The sequence below is a fragment of the Pseudorasbora parva genome, chromosome 11, assembly GCF_024679245.1.
Source record: "Pseudorasbora parva isolate DD20220531a chromosome 11, ASM2467924v1, whole genome shotgun sequence".
NCBI lineage: Eukaryota > Metazoa > Chordata > Actinopteri > Cypriniformes > Gobionidae > Pseudorasbora > Pseudorasbora parva.
Window position 1 is genome coordinate 4,773,625 of NC_090182.1, and position 22,292 is coordinate 4,795,916.

General features: G+C 38.7%; 1 protein-coding gene across 5 annotated transcripts in view; it reads left to right on the top strand.

Annotated features, from left to right (window-relative positions):
* Positions 1 to 22,292, top strand: part of gria3b (glutamate receptor, ionotropic, AMPA 3b) — a 181,615-nt gene that overhangs the window by 45,485 nt on the left and 113,838 nt on the right. For all 5 annotated transcript variants that reach the window (XR_010908311.1, XM_067456843.1, XM_067456844.1 and 2 more), the window contains exon 3: positions 1,950 to 2,189. Coding sequence is in view for 4 of the 5 variants with exons in the window: in XM_067456843.1 (XP_067312944.1) it covers positions 1,950 to 2,189 (240 nt within the window). In the remaining variant the exon portion in view is untranslated. The remainder of the gene's footprint in view (positions 1 to 1,949; positions 2,190 to 22,292) is intronic.

The following is a 22,292-nucleotide window of genomic DNA, read 5'->3' on the forward strand; positions in this document are numbered from 1 at the left end:
TTAGTAGAGTGTCCCCATCACTATACTGAGATGTTCGGACCCACACAGACCACAGGGTGAGCGCCCCCTGCTGGCCTCACTAACACCTCTACCAGCAGCTCCTGGTTTTCCCAGTTGGTCTCCCATCCAGGTACTGACCAGGCTCAGCCCTGCTTAACTTCAGTGGGAAACCAGTCTTGGTCACATCAGAGCTCACATTTTCTGAGGTTTTAGTTAGAAGTCCAAATTGTTAGGAGGACATCCAAACTTTTCACATCTCTTCAAATGTCTAACAAAGTAAAAACAAGATATTTACAGGTCAGTGTTTTCTTAATTGGTTGTAGATTGTTGTTGTTTCTTTCAAATTTCTGCAATGAAACACGTGCAATTCCTTTAAAATAACAGAGCGAGAGAGAGAGAGAAGCAATTCAGAAATGGTCTCTGTGAATAATTTTGTGTATTCTGGTTGGCTGACCTGGTTGGTCTGTGAAGGGTGGGGCTTTAGAGAGAGGCCGTGGTGGTCTAATTCAGTCTGGTGAGTATCAGCAAAATTGCTTAAAACACCTTTATCTTTAGAATTTGTTTAATAGGCTTTTTAGAAGTACTTTTACAACATTACCAATCATACCATTGTTGAAGTGAGCAGAGATGTTAGTATTTTGTAGGAGGCCACTTGCAGCTGCATGTGGTAACAAGGCATTTTTCACATAATTTCATCTGCCAACAGTGAAGTATGAACATAGAAATGTTGAAAAGATCAATAGTGCTGGTCAACTAGTTTGGATGTTTGTGTCCTCATCAGGGTCCTTCACTATCTTGAATATGTATTGTCTTTAAGTGGGACAAGTGTGGCTGTGTAGAGCTGCACCATGCAAACGACACCCCCAGCGTTATTCGGCTACATCTGCGCTGGCATCGTGAGATGGACTTATTCGCCAAACATGTTGAGGTTCAGAGACAAAGGTGTGCCGTGGATGGCAAAGAGCAAAGAATCACTTTGTTTGGTTTCAAGTCCTAGAGCCGCTGATCAATGACATGCCCGTCACACAACAGGTGCTGCAGTGTGCGCCAAAACTGGCACCCCTCATATGGGTTCAATCACCAAGGATATTCAGACTGCACCAGGAAATACCTTACAAAGTGCCCCGTTGCACCAAGAGGACAAAGCGCTCCTTTGCCAAAACCTCAAAGGTGCACCCCCTCGCCGCCCTCCTCTGACACAGAAGGCAAAGAAGGGGTCAAGCCTCAGGTTGTAGAGAGGGTAGATACAAGAACCTTGGCCGCCAACCAGATGCCCAATCCAGACATGAGCCAGGCAGACACCTACAGAGAAGAGCGAACGTCAAGCGGCGCAAGGAATTAAACGCCCCTGCCAGAATGATGAAAAATTTCAGATCAGAAAGACAACGTCTTACTTCACGTGTTGTCAAACTGATGATTTGCATGTTTTCTTAGGTTGTAGTTTTTAGACCGTAGTTATCTACATAAACATATTGATTATACATTTATATGAGGTCTTCCATTCAAAACTACCCATGTTGTTCCCCTTGGCTAAACATTGTAACACAGACAAGCAGAGGTTTTCTGCCAACTGCTATATATCCGTTTCAGTAATTAGATGTTCTTGGTTCATAGAGCTGCGCATAATTATGCTTTATTTGCTTCAAGTGTTTTGGGAGAATAAGGAACAACCAATCAGATGTGAAGTTTTGTTTAGTGTGTTGATGAGTTCTCACTGTCAGACGCAACACAGCACTTGTATCTGCGGGACATAATGCAATTATTTCTCTGCTCATATTCATGCAGTCAAAACAAATTTCCATGTTTGTACAGATTTTCCTATTATTGCAATTACTCACATGCCAAGATCATCCGATTCCCTTTTGTATGATTGGTTTAGAATGACGAAGTTGTTTTTACTGTTACTTGGACATAGACAAACTTAACAAACTCGTTTGCTCTGATTCCAGTTTGTTCGCAGTTCTCCAGAGGGGTGTACGCCATCTTCGGCTTTTACGACAAGAAGTCCATGAACACGCTGACCTCCTTCTGCGGGGCCCTCCACACTTCCTTCGTCACACCCAGCTACCCCATCGACTCAGACGTCCAGTTTGTCATCCAGATGCGTCCTCCTTTGAAGGGTGCTGTCCTGAGTCTCCTGTCTCACTACAAGTGGGACAAGTTTGTCTACCTCTATGACACAGACAGAGGTGAGTCCTCTTAGTTATCTGTGGCACTCCGAGCAAAATGGTTGGCCTACATGAGTTAATGCTGATTTGTATTGTTTTTGCTGGGTTTGTAGCACATAAGGAGCAGGGCAAGATGGAGGATGGATGCCCCATTTGAGTCCTTAGGGTCTGGATAGAGTGCTTGCGGTACTGGTGCAAAGGTCCAGATATCTCTGGATACATGATGAATTTAGAACTGATGTGCCCCAGTTCTGAGCTGCATAGACGAATTTGGGGCCCTATAATACTTCACTTATTAAATAGCTCACCTTACTTTTCTAATACAGTTTATCTGCATTAGCACTGCACAGGGATATTGATTTCGAACAGTTCGTAAAAACACATCCAACTATTTATAAGAATGACTCACGCAAACAAGAAATCTGTGCCTTCTCACCCACAAGTCATTCCAGACAGTGAAAGCATATAGTGACCTGTGGATCACAGGAAAACATAACTTTTTTATGAGTCGCAACTTCATATGAATTTGTATGATGTGAATAATGTTTTTTATAAGAAAAAAAAGTAAGCATGAAGGTCCACCCTTTAACATATCCATCACCACACTGTAAAAATGGCTGGTTTAAAAACAACCCAATTGGCAACCTAGCGCTGGGTAAATATTGGACAGAACACATGCTGGGTTAAATGAACCCAGTGGCATTTTAACCCAGCAGGCTGGGCTGTTGAGAAAACCCAAAATATAGTCATTTTTTACCATTAATGGATTTGCTATTCTAAGTTATTCTTGCTGGGTTGTTCTTAAAATTTCTCCTGTGCATTAGCCTACTGTAAAACTAGACAATCATGAAAGAACAAATGAAGAATGCATGTTTAGACTGTTAAAACAATAATTTGTATTGCTTGACAAATGGTACAACACACAAATGTGTTAAAATTGACAACAATGACAACTACAAACCTAATATATTCTGTCAATGTATTCACATTTAAATCTAACTTTTATTTTGACGGGTTGCCGTGACCTTTGAGTATTTGTGTTCATGATGATTTTCTCATATGAAACGGTAAATTCTCATGTCCTCAGTGACACGGCAGAGGCTAAAAAGACAGCGAGCGTGTGGCGCGCATGTGTGTACGCAGAGACGCAAAACATGGAAGAGTAATATTTCAATAGTAGCCTATTTAATATAATTTACACAGACACTGGTATATATTCGGCTACAGTCTGGAACCCTGCGTGACGCGACTGAACGCAGCTGCGGGACCGAATATAGCCTACTTGTGAGTCGATGCTATACAGATACTATCGTCACATTTTAAAAATTTCAGTACTTGGTACCGAAGTACCGGTACTTGTGACATCCCTACATACAACCATGTTTAATTTTTGTAAGGGGATCATGGTTCTGTCTAATCACAAACTGTATTAATCTAACGTCTCACATGTCTAACACGAGTCAGTAACGTTAACTACATTGCATCGGATTCTGAGGTAAAACTTTTGTCGTCCTAACGTCTTGTAAGCTTAAGAATTGTTGCCGCAAAGGGAAAAAAAACTATAATTATGCTAATTAAAATGATTATTAATGAAAATATATGAACTTATCTTAGAACATCTGCAACCAGTGGCTTTGTCTTTTGCATTGTCCTTTCAAAATGACAGTTTGGGAGCGAATTTAAACAAATCTGGGCGGGAAGTTCGTGAAACAACCAAGTGCTGGGTAGAATCAACCAAGCATTGCAACCCAGCAGGTTTAACCCAACGACTGGAAATTTAAAACTACACAATGGTGTTTAAAAGGTGATCAAATAAACCAACAAAAATTACCCAACAGTCTTAACCCAGCATTTTGGGTTAAAAAATAACCCAGCATTATTTAGAGTGCAGGGCATAAGCAGATTGTGCAAATGAGATAGTTTGAACAAAATAGTTATGAACTGCCATGAGTTTGTGTTCTTCAAGTTTTAAAAAGAAGGGAGAAAACCCCATAAAGGTAGGCTATTTAAACGTGCACCCTACACAAATGGACAAACCCAGAAATTGGGTTATTGGAATGGGTCCATTCACTGTGTTCAAACAACCCAATTACTGGGGTTGTCCATTTTCAACCCGACTTGAGTTGTTTATAACCCACCATTTTTGAGAGTGTATATATTCCATGATTTCTGAAGCCATACAGTATGTTTATGCATTGAACATTTGTTTATGTCACACCAGTCTGGAAGCACAACTGAGATTTAAGAGCTACAGCAGGATTATAAGTAAATGATGACATAAATATCAGGTACTCATAAAAAATTCTGCTGGCTAACCAGACACGGATCACAATCCAGTGAAATAGTAGAATAATAGGATCCTAAAATGTCTTTGTTACCCAATTAAAATTCAGGAGCTGATCACCCACCCCCTCCTCCCCCGAGCGCACCTGTTCTTGGGCCATGGTTTGTGTTTACTAATCACGAAGAGGTCACGTTCTCCGTTTGACCCAGAAGACACCTGGCCGCTGATTGCGCTCTCTCTGTACCTTATAGATGGCACTGCAGTCGACTCGTCTAGTACCAACATCTGTGCTGTTGTTTCGGTGTGGACGCCGCACTGCTCGCCTTTCTGCACCATGTCCTATTTAACCATCCATTTACTCGCAAGGAACTCATCATTTCCCATCGCTCATCTCAGACGGATTGAGCAATTAATTAAACTTCAAGTGCTTTCTGTTGAGGAATATCTGCGATGAGTCAAAGCGTCTCATGGCGGCACACAAGCTTGAGGCGGTGACACTGGCATTTCGGGTCCCATTAAAGCCTGCTAGCATCCTGCGGTTGAGTTCACAATGGTTTTCCTGGAAAATGCATCTCTAATTAGATGAGACACAGAGCCAGCTCAAAGAGCTCAATGAGTCTTTCCCCCCCTTCCCATCCCAATGTGTCCTTCATAGCAGCTTTCGCCTGGATTTGTTTCACTGCGATTTAAAGGTCATTTCCTGTAAGTTGCCAAGGAGCTTCTCAGTTCAGTAAAAGACAATACAAAGAGCAGTTTTAGCATATCTCAAACTCCAGGACATGCAACCAAGGACACTATGTAAATAGACTGGCATTTTAATCAAAATACATTAACATACATGAGGCCAGATTTACTAAACGTGGCAAATTAGCGCAAAAGCGTGATTTTAAAAAAAGCACCTATGGGAGTGCGATGATCTACTGACGACGCTTAAATTAAAGCCACAAAGCACAAACAGACGCATCTGGATCATTTCCATAATGACCAACACAATCTACCAAGAGCAGCGCAAATTAGCGTCTGGTTTAAGGCATGCTTTTTTTCGGGCTGGTATATAATGCACAAAAAAACAGTAAATTGATGAGTGCAGACCTTAGTAAATGACCTTGCATGATTCATTTAAACACTCTCCTCTCATAAATATTGAGTTTGAAAAGGAAACTTCTACAAATGCATATGCAATAAGAGTTTATAATCCCAAAAGAAGGTTTTTGCTGGCGCAGGGATGATGATGATGATGATGGGGCTGTCACGATATCAAAATCATTTTGTTTTATCTTTTGGGAAAATGAACCAGATTCAAACTATGAGTCTATGGTAGGGGTGTGTGATATTGACCAGTTCGGTTTGCTGAGTGTGTTACTGTTATTGTGCTGGTACCTTGGCACTGTAGCCTGACAAGCCAGACCCACATCAAGATGTTTGGTCTGGAAACTCACCATTGACAGCTCAATCCGAGGGGCGGATAAACGGTTGTCTTTCAAACTCCCTCTGCACGCGATAGGATAGCGCTACACCAACCAGAGCAACGAAGGTGAAGCAGAGCTCGTTGATGATTAAACATTCACCGTATCCGGTCGGCAAAACTTCGAACACATCTTCCCTTTTTAAGAATGACTTCAGTGCCGTTCTTTGTTCTTTTCTCAGAGAAAAGCTTAACTCCAAGTCTTCCAGAGTCGCGGTCAAAGCTGATTCGAAAGACCGCCGTTCGCCAGTTTCTGTGTTTACTAGAAGCACGCAAACGCAACTCGGCCGTCGTCATTATGGCCCCGCCCACCGACTCTATACACGATGTGATTGGCCCGGCAAGAGTGAGAGGATTACAGCTCAGAAGGGTATTGAGAGTTCCTAGACGACACTCGCGGGCAGATTAGATTTGCTGCCGCTAGGGTGCGTCGAGATTTATTGGTGCTGGTGATCTTCTGGTGATCTGCTGATGTAAATTTGTACATTTAAAACCTAATTATATGCATGCATCATCTTTTGTGTTCATTTCATACATTTTATAAAATTCAATATAATAAAAAGACACAATAGGGCCAATCAAATTAAGTAAGTATCAACAAAATTAATCTTCGTAACGGAGAGGAAACTGACGCAGATTTAGATCATTTACACTGTTTAATGAGCTTAGAGGTGACACATTCATAACCTGCAGTAAAATGCATAAATAATGTTTGGATGTTTTAAACACATAACTTTGAATATTGCTATTTTAAATCTTTTAAAAAATGAAAATATACTGTAAATGTGAAATTAAAACTTCCAGTAGGCAGCAGCAAGTCACCGTTATTGTTTATTGATTCACTGAGATACAACCGATTCATTCAAATGACTGATTCATTCAGGAACGAATCTTAATCTATCATAGTCACTGATTCAACTGATGTGTTCAAAAAGCTGATTCATTCACATTTGTGTGTTGTTCAGAGATGCTTACAGTGCTGTGGTTTTGTTTTGAACTATTCTCATCGGTGAAATGACAGGTAATATGGTGTCTAAAATGTAAGTCACTTAATATTGGCTCCTTGTTTTGTAAACTTTTATAAAATCAATATCACATTTATTATCATGCTGATATCTGGATGCTTCCTGTGATATTTATAAACCATTAAATGATATAAATATAGACTCACACGCAGTGAAAGCGTGCAGCCGCACTAGTCTAACCTTCAAGACTACATCACGCAGTGTGTATGTGTGTGCTCTCTGGGTGTGTGTGAGGGACATATTCGATAATCTCAGATCTCACATTGTTAAAACAACAATTACGATATTAACGCAGACGATATATATCGCACCTCTAAATCTGTGGAGGTGGAGTTTTAGATTATTATTTGCGATTATGCAAATTATTGTGACACCTCTAAAATGATAGAATTGCAGTTAACCATATATCAATATTTGCTGGAAAAAAAAATATGTGAAGACAACATTAATATGGCAAGTGAAGCTTTGAATCGACACGCTTTTGTGTCGAGTTTAGGCCGTCCTTCAGGGTTGGATTTGCTCAATGGGTTATTAAGGAATAGGTTAAGGGGCAAGATTAAATGCATTAATGTTTTTAATAATGAATTATTTAATGTGTTAAATTGACAACCCAAATTATTACTAATTACAGCAGACACATGCATCTAAACTAAATAATGTAGCAATTATGTTGCATTAAAACACTATAGCTTCTCGCTCAGATTATTGGCTCAGATTTAAACTAAGCCTCAAGCCCGGCCAGCATCCCTCACTCAAAGGCAGCAGTGAAATGTAATCCTTATTACTGGAACCCCAGGAGAGGATTAACAGAGTTTATTAAAGCACTTCATCAGAAACCTTAAGTCAAGTTGACACTTGGCGCATCACATGGACACGTTCATCAAATGGCCTGACCCTGACGCGACATGGACGGGTATGGCACGGAGAGGCTGGCCAAAGATGTTTATTCGTTTTTGGCATGGACTGCTAATAAGGTTAGGAGTAAGGTTAGGGCTGGTGCTTTATATTCTCAGCACTTTTAGATCGGTGTTAGTTTATGGTTGGGGTTACAGTGTTTCCCACAGGATTTTGTGAGGGGTGGACCTCGTTATCTGGTTATTGTATGACATTAATAGCCAAATATTTTAAAAACAAATGCACTGTAAAATAAATTAAAATGGTGTCTCTTTCATTCCCACATGCAGAGATGGATTTACTGCATTCATTCACTGTGATCTGAGTCGTTTTGAGACGCGGAAAACACCGGATCTCAAGCGGATCACGTGTGCAAAAACACGCAGCTCAAACACATTATTACATTAATCCGCAGTCTTTTGCTATGTGATAAGGGCACAAAGCCACAATTTAGTTAATTTAACGGATACTTTGCCAAAGCAATGGTGCAAAGCAACGTTAGAGACCTTTTATATTATTATGAGAAGTTTTAACATATTTTCAGTTCATTATGAAACTCTGGCGGCACAGATTAGAATATGGCGGCCCGCCAGAGTCGAGGTTATTAATGGGAAACACTGGGGTTATGGCAGGATGTAGGATAGGCTTACTCTATGTTTGTTTGACAGAAATATTATCTCAGTACCAACAAAAGATGTTGATCCAGGAACACATCCAGGGATAAGGTGAGGATGTCAACAGAGAAAGCAATCAGTTTGCAAAGACAAAACATAAGGAATATTACAGAATATGAAATCAGATAGAGTGTAAAACAACCTCATTTAAGTACATAGGCCTCATTCATAGAACACAAGTAGAATGTTTTGTGTGTGTGTGTGTGTGTGTGTGTGTGTGTGTGTGTGTGTGTGTGTGTGTGTGTGTGTGTGTGTGTGTGTGTGTGTGTGTGTGTGTGTGTGTGTGTGTGTGTGTGTGTGTGTGTGTGTGTGTTAATCATCCGTAAAGCCGCTCTGACACAACTTGTTCGGATTCATGAAAATATTCGTATTTTTAAAATATTGGTGCGAAAGATTTGTACACCTGCTCCTTACCACGTGTAGATGTGCGCATATTTTGATGCACTTTATAACATTATAATATGTTACAAGTTAGTTTGCCTGTGTTTTTTATTTTACTGTAGCTGAGAGTTGAAAGCTGTTCACCTTTGGGTAAAACGCAGCGCACATCACTGTCACTTTTTACCCGGCCATCCAATCACAGTGGAGGAGGGGCGGGACAAATACAACAACAACCAACCGTCCGACTTGTACAATGACTGAACAATAGTGGAGAGGTTAATATTGCTGGTTACTGCATATTTATATTGAGTAATATTCTTAAAAATGTTAGTAACACGTTCAAACGTATTGCTTAGAAAGGTTAAATCTCTTTTTCGTAATAAACCTTCTTTCAGATATACTTCAAAACAACTTTTGTTTAAAATGACAGTGCTTCCAGTTTTGGTTTATGGTGATGTAGTTTACAGGTCCGCTTCAAAAACTCTCCTTCATAAACTCTCCTTCATATTTACCACTGCAATCTGCTGTGTGACTGGAGCTTCATTTAACACTCAGCATTGGCGTTTGTGTTCTTTATTAAACTGGCCTTCTCTTCATTCTCTTTTTTTTCCGCTTTCCGCTGCATACGACTGGAGTCACCTTTAAAGCTCAGTTCATTAATTTCACTCCACTCCTTTTAACTCTTTCCCGGCCAAACACAGATTTTTTTTTCTGTATTTTCACTGTTAGACTCTAGGGGGCGCTATTACGCATCTTCTGAATGAGTATAAAATCTCAGGATCAAACACATGTCAGGAAGACGCGAAAACAAGCGATCGTATGTACGCAGATGCATATGAAAAATAACGTGATCATCACCATTAAACATATGTGTTAATGTTTGTGAATGAGATGTCAGGATGAGCTACAAGACTGAAGCATTAGAGGTGTAGATGGACTCCATCTCCTCATCTGTGTTTGATCATCTCTGAATCTGATCTGGAGTCAGTCTTTCACAAACATGTGGTTTTCTCAGCTTTTTGTTCAAAGTGTTGCTCTTTTTATGAAACTTACCCATATTTGCTGCCGATAACTGGCAACTTTTTTTTAAAATGCTGGCGGGGAAAGAGTTACGAATTTAATTTGGTCAATAGTACGAGATCACAGTACTTGTTTTTAGCTAGTTGTGTGTTTTATATGTTATTGTTTATTGTTGTTATTAGAAAACGCTCCCGTGCTTCGCATTTAATTAATTAAATAGGGGTGCATCTTTAGTAAATGCTCCTATGGGTCGTATTTCAAGGAAGTGACAAACGACCTATATAGGTGTATTGTTTGGAGGACATGTTCTACGATACACGTTTAACTATCAAATCTAAGGTTTACGGAGCATTTTTGAATCTGGAGAAGGTCCGTTTTACACACAAATTACTCTGAATTTACTCATATATTTAAAGTTGTATGAGGCCCATTGTGTTCTCGTTGAACTCAAGCAGTTTGAAGTGAGTGTGAAGGGAGAATGACCTGTGTGTGTGGGACCGTCTCATTTAAAACATCTGCCACATGCCACTGAATGTCCTACTTGAAAATATCTTAGACATCCCAATATTATGGGTCACAGATGGGTGTCTTTAGTTTTCCACATTTATAGTCGTGCCTTTTGCAAAACAGTTTCTCTCTCACACACGCACACACAAACACACACACATTGTAACATCCAACAGTTAAATAGCACAGTTTAGTTAACTTAACTTATTGTGTTAACTTAATCGGCACTATTCACATACTTTGCCTTGGGTACTTAAAGTTAAAGTTAAGAGTAAGTTAGGATGAACTGAGTGGTTTGAGTACCAGTTTGAGTTTTTAATGTAGGGAAATGTTTTAATTCTTAAATCGCTTCTCGCTCATTTCCTCCAGTCCTGCAGTTTTCTTTTCTAATTGGTTCACTCATTTCCCAAAGTCATCTTGAATGTTGAATTGTCAATACAACAGACAAATTGAATTATTACTGAAAATTAAAAAAGAATTATCACATAAGCTGAATTCATAATTTGATGTTGATTTCCCTTAAATGTTTCTGTTCTCATTATGGTGATCAGTGTTTCCTTTGTTTGGGCTCTTGGAACTCAATTTATATTATTATAATTCTCCTCCTTTTTATGCAGCCAAGCAACAAGAAATCACCGTTATTTCATTTCAAAGAAAGGGAAGTAATGAACAGATAGTTTAATCCTGTTCTTTTGGTAACACTTTACACTAAGGCTGTATTAGTTAACATGAACTAACCATGAAAAACACCTCTATTTATCATTAGGTAATCTTTGTTAACTTTAGTTAATAAAAATACAGCTGTTCATGTTAGTTCACAGTGCATTAACGAATGTTAACAAGATATTAATAACGTATTAGTAAATGTTGAAATTAACATGAACAAAAATAAATAGTGCAGTTCATTATTAGTTCATGTTAACTAATGAGCCTTATTGTAAAGTGTTACCCTTTCAAAATTGAATTTGCTTATGTCATAAACATCTTGTGACACTTTTAATTGGGTTGATATTACCCTTCTATATTTGTGTGAATATTTAGAAATTGTTAATGCTTGAGACAATGCTTCAGCATCAAAACACAACAATGGCCATTTTTTATGAACTGTATCTAACAATTGTATTTGTTGTTTTTGATGTGCTACTACTGACATAAGACAGCAAATAAAACTGGTACATAAAACAACAAAAATAAAGCAAAGCAGCTACATCGTTTATTCATGCCGCAATGCACTCTGGGAATCAGTAGCTATACTAAGTCAATAGTACAGCTAAAGTAATGGATCAAGTACTTTCTACAGTTCTTTTTTACTAGAGCTCTTGTGTAAGCTAAGCATTTGCCAGTACAACATACAAATCATATTTCATCTTACATAGCATAGTTTTTTAAAGCAATCAGTTTGCATGCTTTTTAAATCTAACTAATTAGATTTTATACACACACATACATACATTATATATACACTATACACTGAAATATACAAAGTCTGTAAACCAGTTTAGCTTCATCTATAATCTATAATAAGTCTGTGTCACTGCTACAGGACCATTTCTAGTTCATTCATGGAGGATAATAGCAAACCCCCATCTGCCCCCCGGCACCCATCAACTCAATAAAAGCAATTATTTGTCCCATGCAAAGGACAGATAGTGAGAAGATGACGACTGGGGGATAAAACGCATCGAGTGAAGCAAGCTTGATTCTGGTTGAATGGTTTTCTCTTTCAGGTGAACCACTGTTATGCTTAAGCACCAGTTCAAAGTCATGTGTTCGAGGAGCTCAAAAACTGTTCGACAGGTTCCAGTTTGAGAGATACTTTCAAGTTTTGTATCCGGCACTTAGTAGTAAGTAAACTAGATACAGACGAGCAGAACAGCTTTGTTTGAGTTATGTCATTGAAATAATCTGTACTCATGAAATATCACTTTTGGGCAGAAGAGATATTATACAAGAGGGGGCCTTAAATATCATACATGCTAAAACCAGCTGTTGGCAGTTTATCTGGTGATCAAGACTTCTTCACAAATGGATGTTGAAAGCACATCATATTTTATGAGAAAGTATGGCGTGCTAAGCAAATCAAGGCACTATTTTTGGAATAAGCATTTTTTACATTTGTTAGAAACAAGTATTACATTTCATTCAGCATATATGAGTCTTTCTATCTTTATTTCATTATTTATTTCATCTGTTTTAAGGCCCTTTCACACTGGACGCGATTTTGACGTGCGAATAATTCGCGCAATGTTTTTTTTCTTTCGATCAGCTGTTTGTGTAATGAGCGCTTCCACACCGAACGCGAATGTGCTGAGGCAAAAAAAAGACTTTTTTTTTTTTCGTTACGATGCCGATTTTTTTTTACTCTAGCGGCGACAAAAACGGCTTCAACCAATCACATAAAAGGAAACAAAGGTGACGAAATGTCCATTTGATTTCACGAGCTATTCAATCAACTTTAACCTTTGCCAGGCACGGCATTTCTCATGAGATTACAACTGTAAGCTGTACAGCTGCAGCTGTGTTTGCCCACTGCATGATACACACAGCAATAACTTAACCTTTTATAAATAGTTGATTTTTTTCTAAACATTGTGTCCGCGGTTATGGAAAGTGAACGTGTTGCCATCAGTACGTCTGTGGCACTGAAATGTTTACATTGTGACTCGACGATCTGCTCGGATCGATTGATTCCCTGAAGTGCGCGGTTTGTCTCGTCAGATGCCCTGCCGTCTCTGGAGGAGATCCTCAAATTGTCCCACAGACTTTAGAAAGTAAGTGCAGAACCGGCCATGATAAAGTTTTAGCTCCTGTTCAAGATTAGCATCCTCCCCTTCAGACTCTGTTCTTTAAGACTGGTTGCACCCAAAACCTTCCTCTCGGTCCTTTAATTAAAATGAAAAGCTCGTCTTCGCTGAATGATGAAGTGCCGTGTTTTCTCAACTGTCGCTGCGAATGTTTTGGTATGTTGGAGCTCTGAAACGTCGCAAATTCGTGTCGTGGCTGATGTGAATGGTTTTGATGCGAAATATTCGCTTATTCGTTACGCGTCCTGTGTGAAAGGACCTTACATGTATTTACTATATACTCTTCCCAAAACAGCTCATAAAATCCAAACAAACTGGCAGGTTGCTTTCAACGTCATCACACACTCTCTTCCAGTCCAGATAGGCGGCTTTTGGACTGGTATAAGATGAATAAGACGACTTTATGCCAGTAATGGCATTGCAGTGCATTTTCCAGGAGTTCATGTCAGCATCTGCATACTTGTGTCGACTGTTTGTGACCGTAAAAAGAAACCGATCAAACGGCGGTACAAGTCTTTATTTCTGCAGACTTTGAGTTTCTCCTTGACACAAGTTGAGGATTGAATACATTTGCCCACTGTATGCATGCAAGTAAAAGAGAAGAAGCTGTGTGTGTGGGAGCAATGGGAAGAAGTGAGATGGATTTTGCCCTTTCTGAAGTGGCGGTCAGGTATGGGCAGATAATTGCCAGGCTTGTGCAGCAGAGACGGATGATTACAGGGTTTATTGTCTCTCGCAGGCACAATCAACCTTACCTCATGTCCCTGATTCAGCACACTCACTGCCACTTGATTTATGGGTTTCGGAGGCTCTCTCTCCTGGCTCAGGCTTCATCATGGCTGCTATATGGCTTGAATGCTCTCTCCTTTACGCTTTCTTCCTCTTTTCCACCTCACATGTGCACTGTATTCCTCGATGGCCTTGTCTGCTGTCTCACTCACATAACTCCATAATGTATAACTTATAAGTTATAATAATACAACTCATATAGCTATAAGGATTCAGAACATTTGTGATGTTTTTCTTTCTATAATTCAGGTCATACAAATTCAAACTAAATCACCAACCTGTACAATACTTAGAAATTCTCATGAGATCAAACACATACATTATAAATATTACATATTTATAATTTTCTCTGTTACTTTTGTTCTTTGAAGAACATGAATGACATTAAGCACATTCCCTTCTGTCTTCTTGAGTGTCCTGTGTGTGTGTGTGTGTGTGTGTGTGTGTGTGTGTGTGTGTGTGTGTGTGTGTGTGTGTGTGTGTGTGTGTGTGTGTGTGTGTGTGTGTGTGTGTGTCATAGTCAGGACATTCACACATGTTCTCTTCTGTTGGAAAGGCAAGTTTACTCAGCAACAATGTGCTAAAAACTGAAAAGTTTGCGTTTTTCGTGTACAGACAAAAACGTTGTCAAAACAGTCCCCATCACATGGCTCCATGAGAACGAAGAACATAAAGACACTCTGCTATCAGGCCAGTAGGTGGCAATGTCACTTCGTAAAGAAACAAATTTGTATTTTTGTAGTTACACGAAGGCGATAGCGGTATCCTTTTCAGAAACTTGCACTTTGAAACACCCTTTTCAGGCCCCTGACACTAGACTGAGTAAACCCAGCCTGATCTGCTGCCGATTTATTTCGCCCGGCAGCTCAGTCTGAAAACCTGTACATTCATTTATCCTGCTTCTGTTACACTTTTCGGGAACCAATCACAGACTGGCTAATCCACCTGCCGCACTATTGGTGGGTTTAACACGATGACAGATAGAGAAGCGATGGGTCGTTGCTCGTTGATCACGCCTCTTGTGGTCTGATTGGTTGAATGACTATCCAATATTGTACAGAGTCATTTGAACTATGCTCGTTGATCACACCTCTTGTGGTCTGATTGGTTGAATGACTATCCAATATTGTACAGAGTCATTTGAACTATGCCCGTTGATCACACCTCTTGTGGTCTGATTGGTTGAATGACTATCCAATAGTGTACATTGTCATTTGAACTATGCCCGTTGATCACGCCTCTTGTGGTCTGATTGGTTGAATGACTATCCAATAGTGTACATTGTCATTTGAACTATGCCCGTTGATCACGCCTCTTGTGCAGTAGAAAATACAGAGCAGACTCCTCAGACCAATGTTCAGTCTTAAATTGAGCTTAGTATGGAGCTAGCCATACAACCCCAATACGCCATTATTGTGTAAATGAACGGCCAACACGCATAAAAAGGTTTCATGTTTCAGTTAAAAGTGGTGCTGTGCAAACAGCCCTTTAAATATCACTGGTTGCATGACCCCACTTTCAAAACATGCTACATTTCTTTCAATTGAATTCAGTAAATTCCTCTCCCTGTCATTCTGTCCTGTGGGGGGTGGCCAATTCCATTCAAATTCTGTTCCATTTCACGAACCGTGAGTCCCTTCGAGAAACAGCAGAGGAGAAAAGCAGCCCAGCGTGCCACTCCGAATGTATGAAAGCACTTTTTCTTTCATTTGACATTTGTGGAATTCTGCAATTTTGGGAAAGGAGCAAGTGACATTCCATGGAAGAGACCCACCAGCCATCTATTTAGGTACAGAACAGCCTTTATAGCTGCAGGATTTGGACTATCTTGACCTCCTCAACTGCAGGACTGACTGTAGTGAGGGAGAGACTGCAGTCCAGCCATCAACCTCTGCACTCGGATCAATGCTCGCGGATCATACGGTCCAATCAATGATGTGCAGGCTAATCAGGGAATGACTACATGTTCATTCCTGAAAAATGACATCAATAATTTCAACCAAATACATGGACACACAAAATGATAAATGCAACATATGCAATTCAACGTGGAGGTGGAGGTTGGAGTTACATGTCTTATGCCCCTATAGGGTTGACAGCAAGGGATAAAATGCTGAACAACAGGGACTCATAAGCATTAAAAAACATACCGACCCAACGGCTGTGATATTGCGTTTATACAACAGGTTGACGACACAGATGTGTAAATAAACAACAACGACATGTCTTTACACAGATTCAAGTTGACAATTTAAGGAAGGAATGCCGAGTTGCTTCATTGAGGCTTATTGTATTATGTAGAGTAGAGTATTATGAGAGAGAGATCGACTAAACGAGTGTATTACTTGCATCTGATATCAGAGTCCTGCAACGGGTCGCGTACCCGCCGTGGGTACTCGCATAAAAGTTGCTAAAACGGGTGCATTGTGACATTTATAAAATTCACGGGTGGGGATGCGGGCGGATAATTAACTCTGTGCGGGCGGGTAGTAGCGCCGATGAAAAATATCTACAATATTTCTGTGTCGAGGTGAACAAGAGAGAGAGAGCGTGAGCGAGCAAGTCCGCTGAGGGAGCTCGGAGGGATATAAGGACGAGAGATCAGCAGACCTGGATTTGACGTTGAGTTGTGTTTACGTTTTATTATGTGTGTGCGCTTGGCAGATGTCCGTGAGGGGCTGCCCACGTTACTTTCGTTTTGTTTGGTTAAAGTCTTTTAAATGTTCGCCGGTTACCGCCTCCTTCTTCCCCCCTCGAACATATTGTAGGATATTACAATTTCTATGTCCAAATTACCATTACACGCAACAATGATATGCCATTTGACCCATCACTGCGACATTGAAACTTTTGTTGATGCCTCTCGTAACCCAGAAGGAGCGAGTGTTGCAGGAGTAGCAATGGAAGAAGTAAAAGTAAAGTTGGTGAGTGGAGTATATGAAATTGTTGACAAGGAGTCTTTAAAGGCACAGCCTGTTCATGACGCTGGTGATGTTGAGAGAGGTGCAGGATAAAAAATAAAGCATTTTAATTTGAATGATTTTAGCGTGTGTGATTTATCGCGGACACGGGTCGGGTAACGGCCCAAATATTAACGGGTCTGGGCGCGTGCGGATTTAATTTTGATATTTTTTCACGGATCTGGTGCTAAAACTTGCGGGTACGGGTCTCCAAAAATGGACCCGTGCAGGACTGTCATATATAGCATTTATTCTTCAGGTCCATGTCCATACCTGGAGTCAGGGTGTGTATAACACACAACACCTCAAGCTCATTTCTAACCAGCCATTAATTGATCTAATTACAGACACCTGGTCATTCTGTGTGTGTGAGAGAATGGATCTATACACTAAAAGCAACTACATTTCCAGACTTAAACGGAGAGCTAGATTTTGTACCATTTTTGTAATATAATTTAGTTATTTCTAGTAATATTATTGAACGTTTTTGAATTATGTTGAACTTAATTATATGAATTACTTGATTTATGTATTGCTGTATTACTAATCTCATTGTGGAATATATACAATAATGTAATTTTTTTTTGTTCTCTTATTTAAATATGTATGTGTATATGTGTATATATTTTATGTATGTGTATGTATATATGTGTATATATATATCTTTTTTTTCTCTCGCTCTATCTCTCTCTCACACACACACACACAGAATGACCAGGTGTCTGTAATTAGATCAATTAATGGCTGGTTAGAAACGAGCTTGAGATGTTGTGTGTTATACACATCCTGACGAAGGCATGTAAAGCCGAAACGCGTAGGTGTACTTGTGTACCTATTCACTGGGTTCAATTTTCAACCCTACCTGAGGTGTTTTTAATCCAGCATTTTTTAGAGTGTAGTATTTGTAAAACAATATGGTTGATTTGCTCGTCTACCATGAGATTCAAGCGGAGCGATACAAAGCGAAGCGGTCCCAGTGCTGATACTGCGGGAATATCACTCGGCTGGAAAAGGCTCTCAGCCAATCAGATCCAAGAACCAGAATGGACTGGATTGAGGGTCTGCACACTCAGTAAAATGTGTAGTTGCGCTGTGAAAGATCTGCATATCCACCTTCGGGTTATATATAACATCCGTCATGATTTCATCTGATTGTTTTCTCACTTCTAATGAATTTACACTACCCCGCGCATAAACTACTGCCGTAATGTCTGTGTTATGAGGCTGTGTGGTGTTTGCGAGCGATACAGCTGGCATGAGAACATCTTCAGTGTAATGACTGCAATCCATTACTAAATGTGTGTGTATGCGATGTGCAATAGAAAACACTAATCTGCATAATGCGCACATACACGACTACTGAGCACTGCCTCAACTGTCAATACAAGGCCTGTTCAATGGAAAAACTAATTTATCATGTGTCCTTCGCGGCAGCAACGGGGAAATAATATTTCACTGGCCCGTGGTAAACCGTGTCCATGCTGATTAACTGTTTAACAAATGACTGATTCAGGCCCAACCAGATGAGAAACGTCTTGATAAACAGATCAGACACTCCAGAGGATCCATTGGGCTGGAATCGGGATCTGTGATTGTTTGGAAGGGAATAACCAACATGTCCTCCAACCAATACGCCTGTATAGGTCGTTTGTCACTTCCTTGAAATACGACCCATAGGAGCGTTTACTAAAGTTGCACCCTATGGACAATATTTTAATTCAGGAAATACGAAGCACAGGAGCGTTTTCTAAAGTTGTGCTCCTGACAGCAGGACACTTTCATTTTAAAGCATTTTTCCCCTTTTATCTGCTTAATATTTCAGCTTTTGCAGAGCTCATTTAAACAGTGCCTTTTGGGGCTGTTTGTATATGAAATTGCAATAAATATAACTTTTGACTGAGTTTTATTGGGTTGTGAATGCGAGTCATTTCCAGGGAACGCTTTCACTCATGGTCAAAAACACGGATGAGATTCCCAATAAAACACACGGCAAACCAAACACAATTTTTGTGTTTGCACTGAATCAAAAAAGAGATTTCATCTCTTTTCTTTGGAAAAATACTAAAAGAATCAAATGAGTCTTGACTTATTAAGTAAACAACTCAGTAAATTGTTTAGTAAAAAATTGTGGTAACACTTTAGTATAGGTAACACATATTCACGATTAACTACGACTTTTGCCTCAATAATCTCCTAATTACTGCTTATTAATAGATAGTTAGGTAGTTTTTGTAGTGTTTAAGTTTAGGTATTGGGTCGGATTATGGGATGTAGAACAATAGTTTTACTTGAGTAAATTTTATTTGAGTGCAACTAACAACAGTGAATGTTAAAACTAAACTTTCACATTAAAAACAATATTTTTGCTAAATGGAAATATGACAAATGGGGGTAAAGTCCACACATTGCATTAAAATTAACATGCATTTTGTTTGGCATGACTTTAAAACGTTAATATAGGTCGTAATAAGGTGCTTGAAAAACCAACTATAGAGTCGTATGTTTTTGGAGGACAGTTTGGGAATAACATACGAAATATTCGGTAACACTTAATAATAACTGCATGATATGAATCACTAGCAAATAGTTAATTCATTATTTATAAAGCATTTATAGATATTAATACGCAGTTTATAAATACAGCTATAAATACAGCTGCAAATCTATAATGTCTAATAATTTCTTGCTTTATTAATGAACAATTTATCATTTGTAAAATATATATATATATATTTTACAAACCAATTATTTCGAATTTGCCAGTGGGTCATAAGATCCTTTAGAAAGTGTAAGGTAAAAAATAATAGTTGCTCAGTGTTAATAAATGCTTTATTAATATGTAATTCTACATTGTAAACCCTAACGCTCAAAATAATGAATTGGTTTGAGTAGCACCAACTCAAATTAAACAAATTAGTTCAAACAAAATGAATGTTTTTTTTCTTTTTAAGACTGACACATTTAAAGTAATCCGTCTCATTGTTTTGAGTTTTATGAACTTGTTTCTTTTAATTTATAGAAACATAGAAACATTTATTTCAAGATGCAAAAAAATAAACTGCACAACTGATACTTGATGAACTTGATAAAAAAGGAAAAAGAAACCTCGGAAACCTTCAGAATAAAAAATCCCGAACACCTCCAGAAATCACAGCAGTAAAATGAAACTAAGCCTCTGCAAACATTGCTGAATAAAAAAAACAGTGCCAACACAGGAGTGCCAAAATACAACACAACATTTTTATAAAAAAAGTAACAAAAAGTTCAGTGTCAAAGCTACCGCAGAACTAACTTTACTAAAGAAAACTGAGCCTTTAAATCTCCTGTAAAAGCTTTACGAGGCATACATAGCTCACAGAATGAGTTTACTAACAACTACAAATGTTTTAAACTACCTGAATTCATCATGAATTACAATAGGAATACATACTCAGTAAATATTACTGTGTCTAAATAATTTATTAATTAATAGTTTATTAATAAATTACCTCAACTTTTTAAAGATCTTATGAACCACTGATGACTGGTTTGTAAATAATGTAATACTTAATTGATAAACTGATCACAACTTTAGTATGAAAATACAATACAACACATTATAGATATGCTTATAAATCAAGAATGAAGCATTCTGTATTTGTAAACTGCTTCCTAATGTCTATAATGCTTTATAAATGATGAATTATCTCTTTACTAATGCTTAACTAATGATTCATAGCATGCAGTTATTATTGGTAGCGCTTGCTAAGTAAGTACTTATTTAAAATAAGTGCCTTCTCAAGATATATGTGATTTTGTACGCAGCCATCAAGTTGTTATGTTCTGGTTTGCAGCCTAATGGAGTGAGCATGGCCTGTGCATTAGTCATTCGGGCTACTTCTATGATATTTTTATTTTGCTTTTGCATTTCTTTTGAAGTTTAAAAGCTGCAGTTCCCATTCATTGCGACTGCATCGGAAGGAGAGCCATTATCTAAAATGTCTCCCTTTGTGCCATGCAGGGTTGGAAAGACTGAATTGATGATGAAATTATCATTTTTGCTTGAATTATAACTTTAAAACAAAGCTGAAGACTCTCCAATCCGTTCTGCCCATGTATACGTGCTAGAATATCCGGTAACACTAGTGTTAATTACACCTCATAATGTAAATGACTTGTAACGGAAATTTAGAAAACATTCATAAAATGTTTGCATATCACTTGATAATCATTTATGAATGTTTTGTAAATTATTAGTTCATTAACTAACCACTTATAAATGACTTACAAATGAACGTTATTATAAAGTGTTACCCATTTTATTTCTAAACAGTTTCTAAACACTGCCTGTTTCTATAGCAACCGGAGCTTCTGACAACTGACTTTACTAATCAATGATTGGCTCTTTCACTTAGAAGGCGGAGCTTATTTGCCATACTGGTGGTTGCACTCTCACATTAACAACTTCTTATATATAAAATCTTTGCTTCTGAATATTTTATGAGTACTGTGAAAACATACATGCTTCTTTTGTCACAGTTTTTTGTCTACTATATAGCAGGGAAGTATGTGATTGTGGATGGAGCCGTTGTTTCAGTCTTCCTCAAACTAAGTGATCATATGTGAAAGTCTTATGGACCACTTTTATCATACTTCTGAAGTTTTTTTTTGTGTGAACGACATAGGGGAGTAAATGATGTCAAACCATTCTTCGGGTTTGTTTGTTTGGTTTCTGATAAACTATCCCTTTAACGGCACGGTTTAAATGTAAATTCTGGTCAGGCAGGAAGAAATTGCATTCAAATGGCCGGCATTTTCCTCAGAAGCCTTGTGCGGTGAACCATTACCAAGCCCAAGACAACAACACTCAATATTGCATTGCAGGACTTGTAAGTGAAGATGGTTTGTGATGTGTGTCAGACTAAATCCAGCAATATCCTTCCTTTATTGACTAAAAGCTTTTCATTAGGGTAAATAAAACAGAGAAGCCAAGTCCTCCCACCACGAGAGCTTTTTCAGCCCACTGCAGTACACAATTAAAATCCATATTTCACAGTTGGGAAAGAAAAAAACACCACAAATGTTGAACAACAAATCATTATTTTGTGTATAAAAAAGATGCACAGAGGAGAAATACATCAAGTCGACTATATTTCTTTGTCTTTGTCCCACTGGTGGGATTCTTGAATTCACTTAACAGGGGTAAGATACGAGCAATGTGATGCAGTTCATATGCACATACTGGAGTAATTAGAGATGAATTGGCACCAAATTGGCGAGTGTCCTTCAAATGACCCAACCACCCGTGAAGATTTCAACACGCCACAGATCAATACATGTGC